Raw genomic sequence first — 14,746 nt, forward strand, 5'->3', positions numbered from 1 at the left:
CTTCAGATTATTTGTGTTGCTTATATACAACATAACTCAGAGAATTTAATGTTACATAATGGACATGTATTCAGCATAAATTTCACTGTGCAGGTTCATTCACAATAAAGGATATTCTTGAGTATAGGGTAATGAACTCATATACAAGGTATATGTGTTCATTTAACAGAAAATAAAGGCATAATTCACTCAGACTATCATGAGACGTGCATGAAATCTTTTAGACTGCACTTAATTTCCATGTTTACCAAGTTATAATGTTGCCACAAGTATGCTGCATGTTAGAATAGAGTCATACATCTAGCATGATATTAAACCATGTAACATTACCTTTTGATTTGTCTCACGTAGCTTATCTCGAGTCTCATTCAGCATAATCTGTTTCCTGTCAATTTATTATAAGAGAAAAGGTGATTTAAAGATTGAAAGATTGTGTTACCTTCATAATCTAAAACTCTATGCAAGTGTATAGAGTCAATGTCCACTACATGAAAACTGTAAACTATTAGTTTTGTTATTCTCATATATGCTGGTAACTATAGAAATAAATCACCAAATTTAGGCAATTATTGATAAGATACAAGGAGCAGCTTGATTTGTTGTTGGTTAGCTCTTACCCTGCCTTATCAGCAAGTCGTTGATTGAGTTGTGAAATAACCTCCTCATGTTGAGCTCGCACCATGTCTCTCTCAGGACTGTTCAAAGAAACCACAGAGAAAGAAAAAGAATATTTCATGTAAAAACTGCTATTTTATTACAAGGGATTCATTTCTGAAAACTGTTGTAGGATTGCAAATTTAAAAACATGCAAAAATGAGCTGCAAATATGTATTAGCAGCCGACCAATGGTAATTATAACAACAACATCGGACTCGCAAACAATATCTTGTGTCCTTTCATCAAAAATAAAATGTGTATACGTTCACTGTAATATCAATACTTGATTATTCATATACATGTATGAAATATATGCATTTTCTGTCTGATTTATTACCATCTTTTTATTATTAATTCTTTGCTCATTGATGTTACATCGTATGTTATCCTTTGTACAGAACATCTGCAATTCAGCCCACTGGCCGCGAACAATTTTTCCATTAATAAACCATGTTAAATTCAATTCAATTCAATTCAAAATGGTTTATTTCAAATAAAACTTTCATCGCGGCGTTTAGCCGAATTACAAAAGTTTACAAACAAAATTAATAACACAATGTAATATATAACATAGCATAACATGATATATTGAATTTGTAAAATAAATCAGTATAAATACGAGAAATATAGCTTATTGCAACATATGGGAACATAATTTAGAAAGAAATCTGAATTAAATAGCATTAAATAGCACTGAAATCATGTGAAAGAAGGAATAAAGTAAGCAATAAGCGGTAAACGGAACAAGTGCAGGTGGTGGAAAAAACGAGAGTACAACTGAAAGGTAAGGAGTAACGTTTGCAAATACACTGTAACTAAGAGTGGGGGAGATTTACAGAGGGAGAGTGTTAAAAGGCTGAGAGGGGGAAGATATAGGAAGTAGGAGTAGAAAGCGACAATGGAAAATTCATATAAGAGGATACGGAAAAGAAAGGAAAAGAAGAAGAAGACGATGATGATGAAGAAGAAGAAAAAGGAGAAGAAATGGAAGGAGGGGAATATACAACCATGCCTAAAGTAGACAAGAGATGGTGGTGAAGAGGGGTGATAAACTATTGTCACATGACAGATTCAGTTAAATTCAATTAATTTCAATTCAATATGGTAAAACTAGACTAAAATGGGGTAAAAAAAATACTTTAAAAATCATGAAACAAATACAATACTTAATTGGTAAGAGTGTAAACACAGGCAGGGGCAAGGGAATCAAATCAAAAAAATGAATGAAGAAGAAGAAGGAGAAGGGAAAGAAGAAAGAAAGAAAAAAGGAAAAGAAGAAAATAAGTTTAGAAATAAAGAAAAGAAGAAATAAAAGGAGAAAAAAAAGGGGAAAAAGAAGAGGAAAAAGAGGCGTGTCAAAGAACAACAAAGCAAAACAAAACAAAAGGGTGATGAAATTGCTGAGCCTGAAGGGTACAAGAAAAGGAGGAACGTTCATCGTTTACTTTGGTTAAGTGCACGGATGAGGTACGGAATTGGACTATTTTGCATTCGTTTAGTTTTACATCTAAGCTCAGGAATTTGGGGTTTACGTCTTAGTGTTCTAGTATTATTTTCCGGAGGGAAATACTGTTTGAATTGATCAGTGTAGAGTAGGGTCTTTTTGAAGAACGACAAGCACAAACTCTTTCTTCTATCAGAGAGAGATTCGATTTTCAATTCATCTAGGACAGTGTCATAAGTTGAGTAACGGGCACCGATAATGACTCTCAAAACTCTCTTTTGGACTCTTTCTAACCTGGTGATTTGGTTTTTGGTGAGGCCTCCATTCCATACAGGGGCTGCATATTCAATATTCAAATTGATTTGAACTAAATAATTTGATTCAAATTAAAATGCAAAATAAATATGGGCTGTCAACAATGAGATGTACATGTAAACTATAAAGCATGCATGGTTCAAAATTTCAAATTTTACCTGCAGACTAATAATAATAATAATATTCTGCTTATAGCGCTTAATACAATGTCTCTAAGCGCTTTACAGACTACAAGCAGTGCTATTGGTAACCAGGGCAAAATATGATATGAAGGACATAAAAAATTCTCTTTGCTTATAACAGACATATCACGTTGCTCTCAGTTACAACTACTTACGCGAGTATTGCATTCTCCTTGCTCAATTTTTTGTGCAATTCCTCCAGTTCTTCGATAGTCTCGTTCAGCAATTGCAATTTATTCTGAGAGAGAGTGAGAAGAAACAGGATAATTGACATCTGATTATTCAAAGAATGACACATTTTTTATGACATATATCCTACGTACCCTGTAAGTAGCCTCACATATCTTCAAGTATAATACGTCCATTATACTTGCAGTACACAGTGGGTTGATGTGCTGATGTTCATAACTTTTATCTTCCTCTCTGCCTTTCACCCTTCTCCCCTTTTCCCATTCTCTCTTATTCTTCAATTTTCCTCTCCACAATATTTTTTATTCTTCATTGAAAAATTGACATGAAAGTTGTGACCCCAAAAGGACAAATAAACAACCCCAACTATATCACTGTCACAAATCATACTTGTCAAAACTGCAGATGGAAAATAAAATAGGAGATAGATAAAAGGAAATATAAGTTGCTTGTACCAATAAAAATCCCCCTATTTTATGGATAACAAAAGTGAATTTCTAATATTCACCTGCAAACTTTTGAGCTCCTCTGCATTAGACTGGCGAGCTGATTCCACAGCAGCCATGATCTCTTTCTTGATCTGATCAGGGAAGAACTGAAGCTGATGCCTCAAGATGCTAGAGTTGATGGTCTCCGTCTCCAGCATCATGTGAAGCTTCACTCGCTCTGCATCCTGATAATATATATTTATTACATATGATTTAGAATGGTTTCCAATACAAATATAAATATACCGGTATATTCTGTTTATCATATTCAATATATATGGTACACTTTAGGAAATTGTTCATTAGATATTATATTAGATTGTTCCATTATGTACATGTATGTAAATATCCCACTTATGTTTTATAGTCATACTATCTGTTTTTATAATTTATTACAGTCATTCATACTGCATATATACTTCACAATGGGGTTTTAGGATGTTTCATTATTTATGAAAATATCTCACTGAAATTATAATTTTTCTGTATATGTTCAGTATACTCCACATGTATGGTTCCAAATCTTAAACTAATGGTACGAGGGCAATTTATCATGCTTGACCTCTTTAGTTTATTAAATTCTGCACATAAATTGAAAAATATACAGAATCATCTCCTAATGAATCTAATAAGGCCAATTACATTTTCTTCTACAGGTGTATATCTGATTTCAGTTTCAGTTTCAGTTTCAGTTTCAGTTTCAGTGTCATTTTTCATTTCCAACAGAACAGTAATTATGACAAGAAATCAGATATACAATTCAGCATTCAATACTATAATACATTTTACATGGTTTACAGTTGTGAAATAGAAAGTAAACATAATTATCCAATATAATGGGTTTTTAATTTTTTTTTTAAAGATAAACCTGTGGAAATTATACATGTCCATGTACAACTAGTTTCAACAGAATATGAATATCATCATAAAAAATCTTTACATTAAGTTAACTTTTACATTACTAAGTGCAAAATCAATGTTGACACATAAAATTTAAATAAAAAAAATTAAATAAGAGAGAAAAGCTAAATAACAATGTTCCTCCACTTGTAAACCTGAGTTACACTGACATGAACATTTCAGTACAAATAAGAGAAAACACTTTTTGTATCAATACAACTGGATTATTGACTCACCAAATGTTCTAAGCATAGAACATAATCTTGAGAATACCGGTAATCAAAATTCTGAGCTTCCATGTTACTATATTCTCATAATTTATATAAATGTAACACCTATCCATGCAACGCTGGTTCTATCACACAATTGCAGCATGCATGTATGACAGCATTCAATTCTAAGCAAACCATATGTACACCTATAGATCATTTAACATTTTATACTATTTAATTTGCTGTCTCTTAGCAACTTAATTATGATGACAGAGCTAGAGACAATTTATTTGGTATACCATTTGAAATTACTCCTCTGATGGCATTTTTTAGTGTGGGGACCCCAGTCTATTTGGAAAGCACTGAAAACCAAATTAAATGAATTTGTGTCAAGGTCTTTTCAGTGCTTTTGTCATGCATAATTGCTATGATTTATTGCTACAAAGTCAATTAAAATGGGGGTGAGCAAGAGAGTGACAGAGAGAGAGAGAGAGAGAAAGAAAGAAAGGGGGAGGTGAGGGAGAGAGGTGAGAGAGAAAGAGAGAGAGAGAGAGAGAGAAAGAGAGAGAAAGAGAGAGAAAGAAAGAGAGAGAAAGAGAGAGAGAGAGAGAGAGAGAGAGAGAGAGAAGGGAGACATTGCAGTACTCTTGATTGCAATAATATAACGGAATTAGGTGGAGCGGATCTGGCACAAAGGGAATTATGTAAATTTGCTTTATTGATCCTCTTAAATCTCCTTTGGGGGTGATATTAATAATGATATTTATTAGACTAGTGCTGTAGGATAAATACCTTATTACAATTTGCTATCCATTTTGGTACACATTTGAAGACATCTGCAACTAGTGACACCAAGGATTTTTGGAAAAGGTAAATAAATGATTTAAACTTCTTTTATTTTACTATTGTAATGTATTTTCTTTCGGTATTTGACTTTTCAGATTAGATATCATACAAAGGAAGTACAGTTGACAGAAGCTTTAAAATAGGTTTATCTGCATCATCATCTCTTGCGTTTTATGATTACCCCTACAATCAAATTCTTCCGGTATTCATCCATTCTATAGTTACCAATGGTATCGCAGTAACAATATATTTATAATGGTACTTTGATATCTATCTTTGCTAATTTTTTTCTTCATACTCTTAGTCAGATTCGAATATGGGATCGAAATTGCCTTGCTCAATTGATTGTGACGTTTCTATAACATGCAGGACTTAAAAGATACACTTTATTAGAGCAAAATTTAAACAAATTAACTTAATTTTTGTCTACATTTATGTAAATGATTTGCATCTACAAATACATGTAGATAAATTCTAATCATATCATTATAATGAGAAAAAAAGAACGAAAAATAAATTAAGATCAAACACAAACACAAAGATCAATTTGATGGCTCTCTTATCAGTTAGAAAAATAGGCTTACTATAAAAAAAAAAAAAGATCTATGCCCCCAAAATTGGCATTACTTGTAACATTATACTAGTCTGATTTTCCCCCAAACTAATTAAGCTCTTTTTACTTGCTGTGAAATAAAGAGCATTTTTGTCCCCTTTTTCCTGTTTTGTTTCTTTTCACATTCCTCTATTATTTCTCTGAACTAGATGTTGTGTGTGAATTTAAAAAAAGAAGGTTATACAGGTAGTCATAATTTAAACTAGTTCCTTATCCAAGAATTACAAGACAGATCTTTTTTAAAGGCATCATACTTTCTGGGGTGATAGTGAGCACTAAAAAAAATATGTTTTTTGTTTTCCCGTCAACCAAAAAAAAAAGAGAAGAGGATTCGCGGGGGAAAAATGGCATCTACCAACATTCCCCCCTGTCGAGTAAGTAAATTGGAAAAAAAATAGGGCAAAATAGGGCAAAATAGGGAAGATTAGAGAAAATAACGGGGAAATCTGTAAAATCAGGATAAAAGAGAGAAGAAGAAAAAAAATCAGGTAAAAAAAAAAAAAAAAAAAAAAAAAAAAAAGATTTAAATCAGGATTTTATCAGGCCTGTACTTTATATTAATGGATGCCTGCAATTAATGTTTGCAGAAATTTGTAATACAGTGTACTAGCAATAACAGCAACAACAACAATTAAAATGACTACTACAACTGCTACTACTAATAATAATGACAATAATAATACAAATGTAAGTAATAACATTAACTAAACTGTTGTAATTATAAATTAACGTCACTTTAAGAGTTACATTTGTACAAGTTACCAACCACAATGATGCTTTGTTTACAGTATCCTTTCATTTGAAAGAAATGTGAAAGGAATGTAAAAGAAGAAATACAAAAGAAGGAATTCCACTGCTAAATTCATTAACAAAAACTGACTGCTAATGATATATACAAAAATTATCAAAAGGAAAGATCTCAAAACAATCATATCACTGAACATTGAGTCTCCAAAAAAATGACAAATAGGTTTTACTTTGATATTGATCTAACTTTCTTACCAATTCTTTGACTGCTCCTGCTACTCCATCAATCATAGCAATGTCATTATCCCTGAATCCAAACTCATCACTCTTCATCCGTTCAGCTATCACAGTAAGAAATAGAAAGTGGAACATGATATGATATATTGAAATAATTTAGGAACCATTGAATAAATGCAATAAAAAGGGGGTTAGGGGTCATGACTATATAAACTTTGGAAGTTTATAAGGCCCATTATGAGTGTCTTATGCAGTTGCATAATTACATGTGTGTATATATGAAGATGGCAGAGGGGGCACATGCATGCCCCTGACAAGGGCCACAAAAAATATACTGCAATTTCATTGTTGAACCTGGGCAGTGTTCCACAAAGATCGTAAGTTGAACTTATCTCTAAGTTGGATGTAACAATTATGGTTAGCATCTTTGAAAATATTTTTGTGAAAGTTATTCTGAAAGGCATAAAATGTTGGTTCAAATCATTGATATTTTCTATTTTCAAGGAGATTTAATGTTCTTGATGTAGAATTTATGAAAAGTCTAAAATACTTGAATTTTTTATTTGAAATATATATCGTTTCAAGGCTACAAATGGCTCTCCATAATTTTTAAGTCCAACTTTAGAGTTAGGTTCAACTGAGAAACTTTGTGAAACACCCCTCATGGTGCCATAATACCGAGATACGCCACGTCATCACTGGTGTTACTGTAAACAACTTTGAGAGAATAACCAAAGTGAAAAGACATTTCCGTTAAAAGAAAAAAATCTGATAAAACAAGTTTATCACAACCCTATGCCAAAGAGATTGCTGAAGACTTCACATGTACATGTAATATAAGAAGATAACTTTTTACTTACAATTTTGGAGGATTACTGCTCTCAAAATGAAGATTTCAAGACCCTTATCGGTAAGTTAGTAATTTTTCGGAACGGACACATATGACTAAAAAAATTGCTGATCTTTGTCAATATTTTCATAATTTCACATCCAGTAAAAATTCTGTCTTTCGGTTATTTTCCTCTTGTCAAGATCCTCTTTTCATTGGTGATATCAGATTTTCAAAATATATCAATTTTTTGAGATAGCGAACTTGGGTCATGCGCAAACTATGGTCACACCCACTCCAGCAAAGCATAGAGTCAATGCATATTGACCTCTAGCGCTGTACTACATGCTGAGAGTCAGCAATTGCACACAATGCACACAATACTGACACTATGCCATTTTTTTTAAAGGCCTCGTGGAGCCCATTTTAGAATACGGACAGGCCGCACACAGGATGCCCGCCTCCCCCCCCCCCCCCCCACTTAGTGTTATTCCTGTACGCATATATGCTTGTTCCCAGCGACTCCCTCTCCCCCCCCCCCCCCCAATTTCAGCAAAAGTCCAGTGTTTAAAGTCAATACGGGTCAACCTTTTTCAGCACCCCCCCCCTTTCAGCAAAAGTCCTGTGTTTAAAGTCAATACGGGTAGACCTTTTTCTTTTGTCTTTTCTTTTTCCGTTCACAGAGTGGGGGGGGGGGAGGATGTTGGAAAGCGTACAAAGATGTGCAACAAAGATTATTCCTGGCCTTAGAAATTTGGAGCGCTTGACCAAACTCCAATTACCAACTCTTGTTCACAGGCGTAGAATGATCGATGTGTATAACCACTCTAGCAAAGCATAGAGAGCTCAATGCTAATATATTAACCCCTAGCACTGCACTACCTGTTAATAGGCAGCATTTGGATACATGAATAGTCAATACACTTACAACACATAAATGCACACAAACATGCTGATGCGGCTGATTGGCAAGTTTGACAGTAGACTCACAATTTGATTTTTTATTTTATTCTTTCTAACATCGCAATCGGTAAGTTAAAAAAATTGTTATTTTAGTTACTGCAGTGCTATTTAGATTTAGGTGTCATCAATTGTCACTAACGTACCGATTTGAGTGAAATCAGGTGTTCAGATCGAGCTACCAAGTGTCATGACAGGCGTGACATCAGGCATTTCGAGGGTCTGAAAACGCTCTAACGCACGACGCGCATGCGCGTTAGATTTTTAAAAAACCGCTATACCTTATAGTATACGTGTCCCGGCCCCCCCCCCCCCACTCAGTGTTATTTAGATATGCGTACCCTCTTTTTGAAAGCACCCCCTATCTGAGGACTGCTAACATTTCCGAACACCCCTTTCGCGGGCTTTTCGCGGGCTTTTCCTGCCTTGGAGACCCCCCTAAATCAGGAAAAATGCTCGATGTACCCCCCTAAATTCAAAATAATTTCTCAGGAGTCCAAAGAGATGAGAGAAAAAAAGAAAAACACCCCTTTTTAAAGAAATCTCCGGGTGAAAAGTCAAATAGATCTATTCTACACCCCTTTTTTTTTTTTTACAATTCTCGGGCCGGACTTTGTTGCACGAAAAGTACCCCTTTACCGGACATTTTGGCAACACGCATGCGGTCATTCCGACCTCTGACTAAGTAAGTGGGGGGGCCGGGATACGTGTCTTAGAATCTAGATCTAGAGTATACCCTCACACGCGCGCATGCCGAATAATGAAAATGTCACGCATTGCGGATCTTTGAACTTGGCGTCTCTGGGTGTTTGAAATGTTGAGAATCAATAAAACAGTTTTTATACACAGCCAGGATAGTAATCATGCAGCTATGTGTGTGGTCACACCGCCATATACCAATCAACATCAACAACAGCGAGGAGCTCGAACCGCACCTTATACATGTATGCTACCCCGGAGTTCCGGGGTCCTTGAACATGAATCCCCGGTGTCACTCGATCCTGAACACGCAAGGGAGATCTAAACAAATAATAACAACCTATATTTCAAGATTTAGGTATAATATTCGTATGTCATCCAAATCAGATTATTACCTAACTCTTGAAGACGATGCAGAGCAGCTTTCACCCCTGGCATTTCCGTGTTGGCAGACATTTTGGCCAGATTTCTCCCGATTTAGTCCCACATTTACTCTTCGTTCAGCGGAGTTTCCCGTTGCCCAGCTGCGGTATAAACAACTGAAGAGGGCAGCACACCGGAAGCAGTTCGTGTGGTCCCATACATTTACCTTTGTGTTACAAGCACCAACACAGCTAGCTTTTGGACTTGTGCAAATGATCTGCAATAGCAACTGAGTCATGAATACTTATTATTTCGACTATTTGATCTGATTTTCTAGTGATGGACTTATAACACAATGTCAATGGACTTGATGGATACAAACGGCTGGCCTTTGAACTTGAAACAAGGCATGAATGATGACAAGCGTCACAAGCTTATCTGCGAGATCTCTGTGACAGCTAAGCAGTTGCAACAAAACGTTCTACTTTTTTGTCTTCTCCTCTTAATTTCAGTTGCAGGACACATAATATGGGTGAGTACATTTATATAGGTCAGTATAACGTAACCATTTAATGTAAATAAACCTTTGATTAGGGTCCAAATCAAATCATTGACAATGTAAAGCTGATAGAATTTTAACATTTTGAAAGTGAGATAAAATGTTAGTGGTTGGACTTGGAATGCAATATTCAATAAATGCAAAAAAAGCTACCAGAGGAAAACGTTGTCATGTAAATGTGTCACCTTAACTCAGTTGAAACTCCTTAACTCCATGTATTCATAAATTTTCAATACTTAATTGTAAAGTTGTAGAAAACTTTTGGACTGGAACTTGTGGAAGATGTATACTCACAGTTGTACGGATAGGTTATTTGTCTGGACAACCCGTTTTTAAATGGTGAATAGAACAATTTTACATGCAATTTTTTATAAGCACAATAGTTAATGCTATTTGATGCATATCATTTTCCTGAAATCCAGCAGCAAATTTAAGAGACGGCTCTATGTAAGTTTCCAGACAAACAACTTAATTGATCCCCATCCCTAGCTCTCACCACTCCTATTTAGCACTTGTCGTACATACTCTAAATAAGGTTATCTATCTTGATTTCTACATGTATTATTGACCCGTATTGTATCATTATCGATCTATAATAAATGCTATTGCTGATTATGGTAAGTCAACATGTAGGCCGGGTATCCAGTTTCCTTTAAAATTTATTACTTTATTACATAAAAGGGGAGCTACATGTATTTGCAAAATTGATGATTCTCTTGACAGATTACGGTAATTAAGTAAAATATACTATGACAAGTCCAATATATTAATCAATTATATAATTGTTGGTTTCCTTGTTGTATTATTGTCAATAATTGCTTGTCTTCAAACTTTATCTACAGTCATGGAATCCAGTTCTTCTTGCCATCATAATGATTGTCCTACTGTTTATCTACACTCGTTCATCAGTATCAAAAGGTAACGGAAGTGTAGCTAATGACTAAATGTAAATTTTATGATAAATGCGATTACAAATTCAAAATAGTTCTGTAATTAAATTCAAGTTTGGGCATTGATGCATGTCTCTCAAAAGTGACATGTTGCAAAATGCACTGTTATTGTCATTAAACACAATCCATCATCCAAACAATTGAAGAATTCACTTTTAACAATAACAATGCATTTTGCAACATTTCACTTTTGAGAGACAATGCCCAAACTTGAAGTGAATTACAGAACAATTTTGAATTTGATACATAATCATTACAAATGGGTCGTCATTGTAAAGGGAAATAAGCATACTTTTTAATAATACCATATTCAAGCACATGTATGATAACATATAAACTCGAGAGATATCAATGCTCAAACTTGAATCGCAGAACTAGTTTTGAGGATTTTATATTCTTATTCTATGCTCATTATTAATTTTTAAGATTCAGTGTTGTCAGACAAGTTTTACCCAACTTTTGCCTTGACCATCAATTTCAATGAGTTGGCTTTTCTCATTCTGTTTTTTTTTAATCGATTCTCTCCAAAATATATGAAAACAAAGCATAGTACGCTTTTATTAATACCCATTTGTTTTCATCTCCATAATCCCCACATATTAAAGTCTTTAATTTTCCCTATTTTTTCCTCTGACTTCTAGAAACACTCTTGCTCATTTCATCCCTTGGAGTGCAGATATCTTCGGAGTATGTCACAGGACGAAGAGTTGTCAAATTCATTCCTTTCAGAGCTGTCCAAGACATTGTTATCCATGAAGCTGTAACAATGGTTAGTAAAGGTTTGTTTTTAATATCCCTGAGTCTTCTTGAAGTCCTGACTAGAGAATCTTCCTTGATTCATCAGAAAATTAGGCCTTAATTGGGCAAGAAAATCAGAAAATTGGTTTCCAAGGATTTTCCCCAATTTGCAAATATAAAAAGATGTGAACATTCCTGAAAGTGTAGGTGATATTGGGCTCAATTTTGTCAAGGGGGGGGGGGCTGACATCTCTTGACTGCATATCCATTTTCCTCAATTGTTGCAAGCAAGTGGCACACAAGGTAAGGTATGAAAACACAAGATATCAGGGCCCCATAGCACAATTGCAATTGTTTATAAAACAGGGCCCAGATCTTATAGTACCGTCACCCCGAAAATTGCACCACTTTACGAGAGTATAGAAAATTACCCTCCCCTTCAATGCACGTGAATATGGCTCGAGATCGTTTTATCATATGTGTTGGAAATGGATGACTGCATAATTATGTGCATGTAAAATGGTTATAGTGTTAACTTTATCTGAATGTGAAAAACCCTGTAATTTTATCCAGAATGTGTCACGGTAATGTCTCTCTCTCTCTCTCTATCATCTCCCATTTTTCCTAGCACAAGATAGTGTACTATTTAGCCGTCCTTTTGAAGCACAAAACTGATGGAGAGTGGACCAATTCATTAGTGCCTGTATTCATGGTAAGTAGTAGACAAGTCCAGTGCCCAATACAATTTTAGTACCCAGCACCTTGGTCACCAAACTATCCCAGAATGGATTTGAAATGGTGCCTGAATGTAACATACTGGTATTTGTAATATATTGGTGACAACAAGAATTATTGGGTGTACCTTTATAAAAAATGGATGATTTTATGTTTTGCTGATGAGATGTTTTTCTGTGTGTTTTTCATTCACTTTACAGCATTCTATGCCAAGACTGGAGAAACTGCAGGAAATCCATGCCTCTGTTCACAAAATGTGGGACTTTGAAAAACATCAGTTGGAATCATTTCAAGCAGGAGGAGATAATAATGTCCCTAGAAGATGACAGCAGATTTAACTTTCGACAAATCATCATTTGAATTGCTTTTGCATGTATATTGTATTTATGTAAGGGTATGTGACTCTGAATGAGTCTTTAGATTGGCTTGAATTATTTCCTTTTTTTTAATGTTGAGTTATTATGATGTATAGTAGCATTGAATGAAAATGTGAAGACCCGAAGTTATGTTCAGAAAGGCACATAGCATTAGATAAACATCTCTTAACGCTTGTAGAGTTCTTCTGCCTCAATTGAGAGAAGTTTTATTTATAAAAGCATTTTACATGAAGCAATACTTGCATTTTTAGTATGATTTTAACAAATTTGATCTCATTCTTGATCTTAGACATGTGTACAGAATAAGGAGATGGAGAGAGAGAAAGAGAGAAACAGAATTCTGTTCCTGGAGTTTAAAGATCTTTGATAATAACCAAGCTGATGTAGTACCCCTTGGTAAGACATTGGTCCACACTTTCCTTCTTTCAGACATATTTACAAGGTTTTATCAAAGTTTTAGGCTATTTACGTATTTGTATTGAAAAATAAATGTTATCAATAGTGATCAGAAACAACAATAACAACCACATGGTTAGAGTAATGTGTTACAGAACTGAACTGGATACATATGTTAGTTATTTACATGTATAAGGTGTTCAAAAAAACTTGAAAACCTATCTAATGTCTGAATTCCTTAGTTAAGACGTAGTGTATTTCACAATCTGATGCAATTAACGTTGTTTAATTATATTTAATTATGTTAAATTATTTTCGTTCTCTGTAACTTCTCATTTACTTTCTTAAGTTTAATATATTTACCTTGTTAGGCGCCTTGAGCATCTCTTGGGGTGGATATTTTCCTTTAAAGTGAAAATAAACCTGAGCAGAACAAAAAATTAAAGAAAAATATTCAGATGTTTGGGAAAACTAAGATAAAGAATAAGAAACATAATAATAATAAAAAACAGTTTTAATCGCTAATAATAAAAGGGGAATCGTCCTTTGTCAATTCAGTAATTTCAGTTCAGTAGTAAAGAATTATTGGAAGTGTTTTTAATATTTTTTAATGATATGTCCCTATATTTTCATGATTAAACAAAATAAAAATGAATGATATGTAATTATGAGTGAGTATTGTGGTAAAGTAGTGCATTGAACTATATGAATGATGACTTACTGCACATGAAAACAGTTTGTTTTACGTGTATTATTCTAAATCATTTTTTTATATATTTTATTTTAAATACATTTTTAAAATCAATCTTGCCTATTTTTCTAGTTTGCTAATCTAATAAACATTTTTTTTATATATAAAATTTGCTTCTTTTTGTGCATTTGTCTTTGATTCTAATTGTTATCCTTATGATGGAGCTGAGCTAAAAGGAATAAGGTACATTAATAGTTTGAAGTCAATACTGGTCAGTATGGATCCTCTTGGTGATTGGTCAAAGTGCATGACATGGTTACAATTCATTATATTCATATTAATATTTTCTATTATTTTCACAGCTACATGCATATCTATTGGGGAAAATGTAAAATAAATTGCCCATAATATTTGCAGTAATTTTTTCCCTCTATTTCAAATTCATTTTTCCTGCAGCCACTTCAGCAAATTTAAAAAAGTTGAGCCCCCTTTAAAAAAATCAGCAAATTTTAATAAGTATGGGGAAATTGGATCAGGGGGGGGGGGTACAAAATCACACCCCATTGCAGTTGTAGTGCAGCTGTATGTTGTATGACTTTTATACATTTTAAAATCTGAA

The 14,746-nt window shown here is 34.1% G+C and overlaps 2 protein-coding genes across 6 annotated transcripts in view; one reads left to right on the forward strand and one right to left on the reverse strand.

The window, feature by feature from the left end:
- Positions 1–9,844, reverse strand: part of LOC577287 (interaptin) — a 25,664-nt gene extending 15,820 nt beyond the window's left edge. For all 5 annotated transcript variants that reach the window (XM_030998471.1, XM_030998468.1, XM_030998469.1 and 2 more), the window contains exons 1-6: positions 9,714–9,844; positions 6,849–6,934; positions 3,296–3,460; positions 2,754–2,836; positions 618–695; positions 331–385 (exon numbers count right to left, since the gene is read on the reverse strand). In XM_030998471.1, coding sequence (XP_030854331.1) covers positions 331–385; positions 618–695; positions 2,754–2,836; positions 3,296–3,460; positions 6,849–6,934; positions 9,714–9,774 — 528 coding nt within the window. In that variant the 5' untranslated portion in view covers positions 9,775–9,844. The remainder of the gene's footprint in view (positions 1–330; positions 386–617; positions 696–2,753; positions 2,837–3,295; positions 3,461–6,848; positions 6,935–9,713) is intronic.
- On the forward strand, positions 9,842–14,296 carry LOC754165 (phosphatidylinositol N-acetylglucosaminyltransferase subunit H). The gene is made up of 5 exons (XM_001177880.4): positions 9,842–10,213; positions 11,083–11,158; positions 11,832–11,959; positions 12,557–12,640; positions 12,864–14,296. Exons 1-5 carry the CDS (start codon positions 10,037–10,039, stop codon positions 12,987–12,989), a joined length of 591 nt encoding a protein of 196 aa, XP_001177880.2. The 5' UTR covers positions 9,842–10,036; the 3' UTR covers positions 12,990–14,296.
- The last annotated feature ends 450 nt before the right edge of the window (positions 14,297–14,746 follow it).

The sequence above is a fragment of the Strongylocentrotus purpuratus genome, unplaced genomic scaffold (genome assembly GCF_000002235.5).
Source record: "Strongylocentrotus purpuratus isolate Spur 01 unplaced genomic scaffold, Spur_5.0 spur5_scaffold_5, whole genome shotgun sequence".
NCBI classification, from domain to species: Eukaryota; Metazoa; Echinodermata; class Echinoidea; order Camarodonta; family Strongylocentrotidae; genus Strongylocentrotus; species Strongylocentrotus purpuratus.

Coding starts and splice junctions, on each gene's coding strand:
- LOC754165 (XM_001177880.4), top strand. CDS start 10,037: ATGTCAATGGACTTGATGGATACAAACGGCTGGCCTTTGAACTTGAAA. Junction 11,159..11,831: donor TCGTTCATCAGTATCAAAAG/GTAACGGAAGTG, acceptor TCTGACTTCTAG/AAACACTCTTGCTCATTTCA. Junction 11,960..12,556: donor TCCATGAAGCTGTAACAATG/GTTAGTAAAGGT, acceptor CATTTTTCCTAG/CACAAGATAGTGTACTATTT.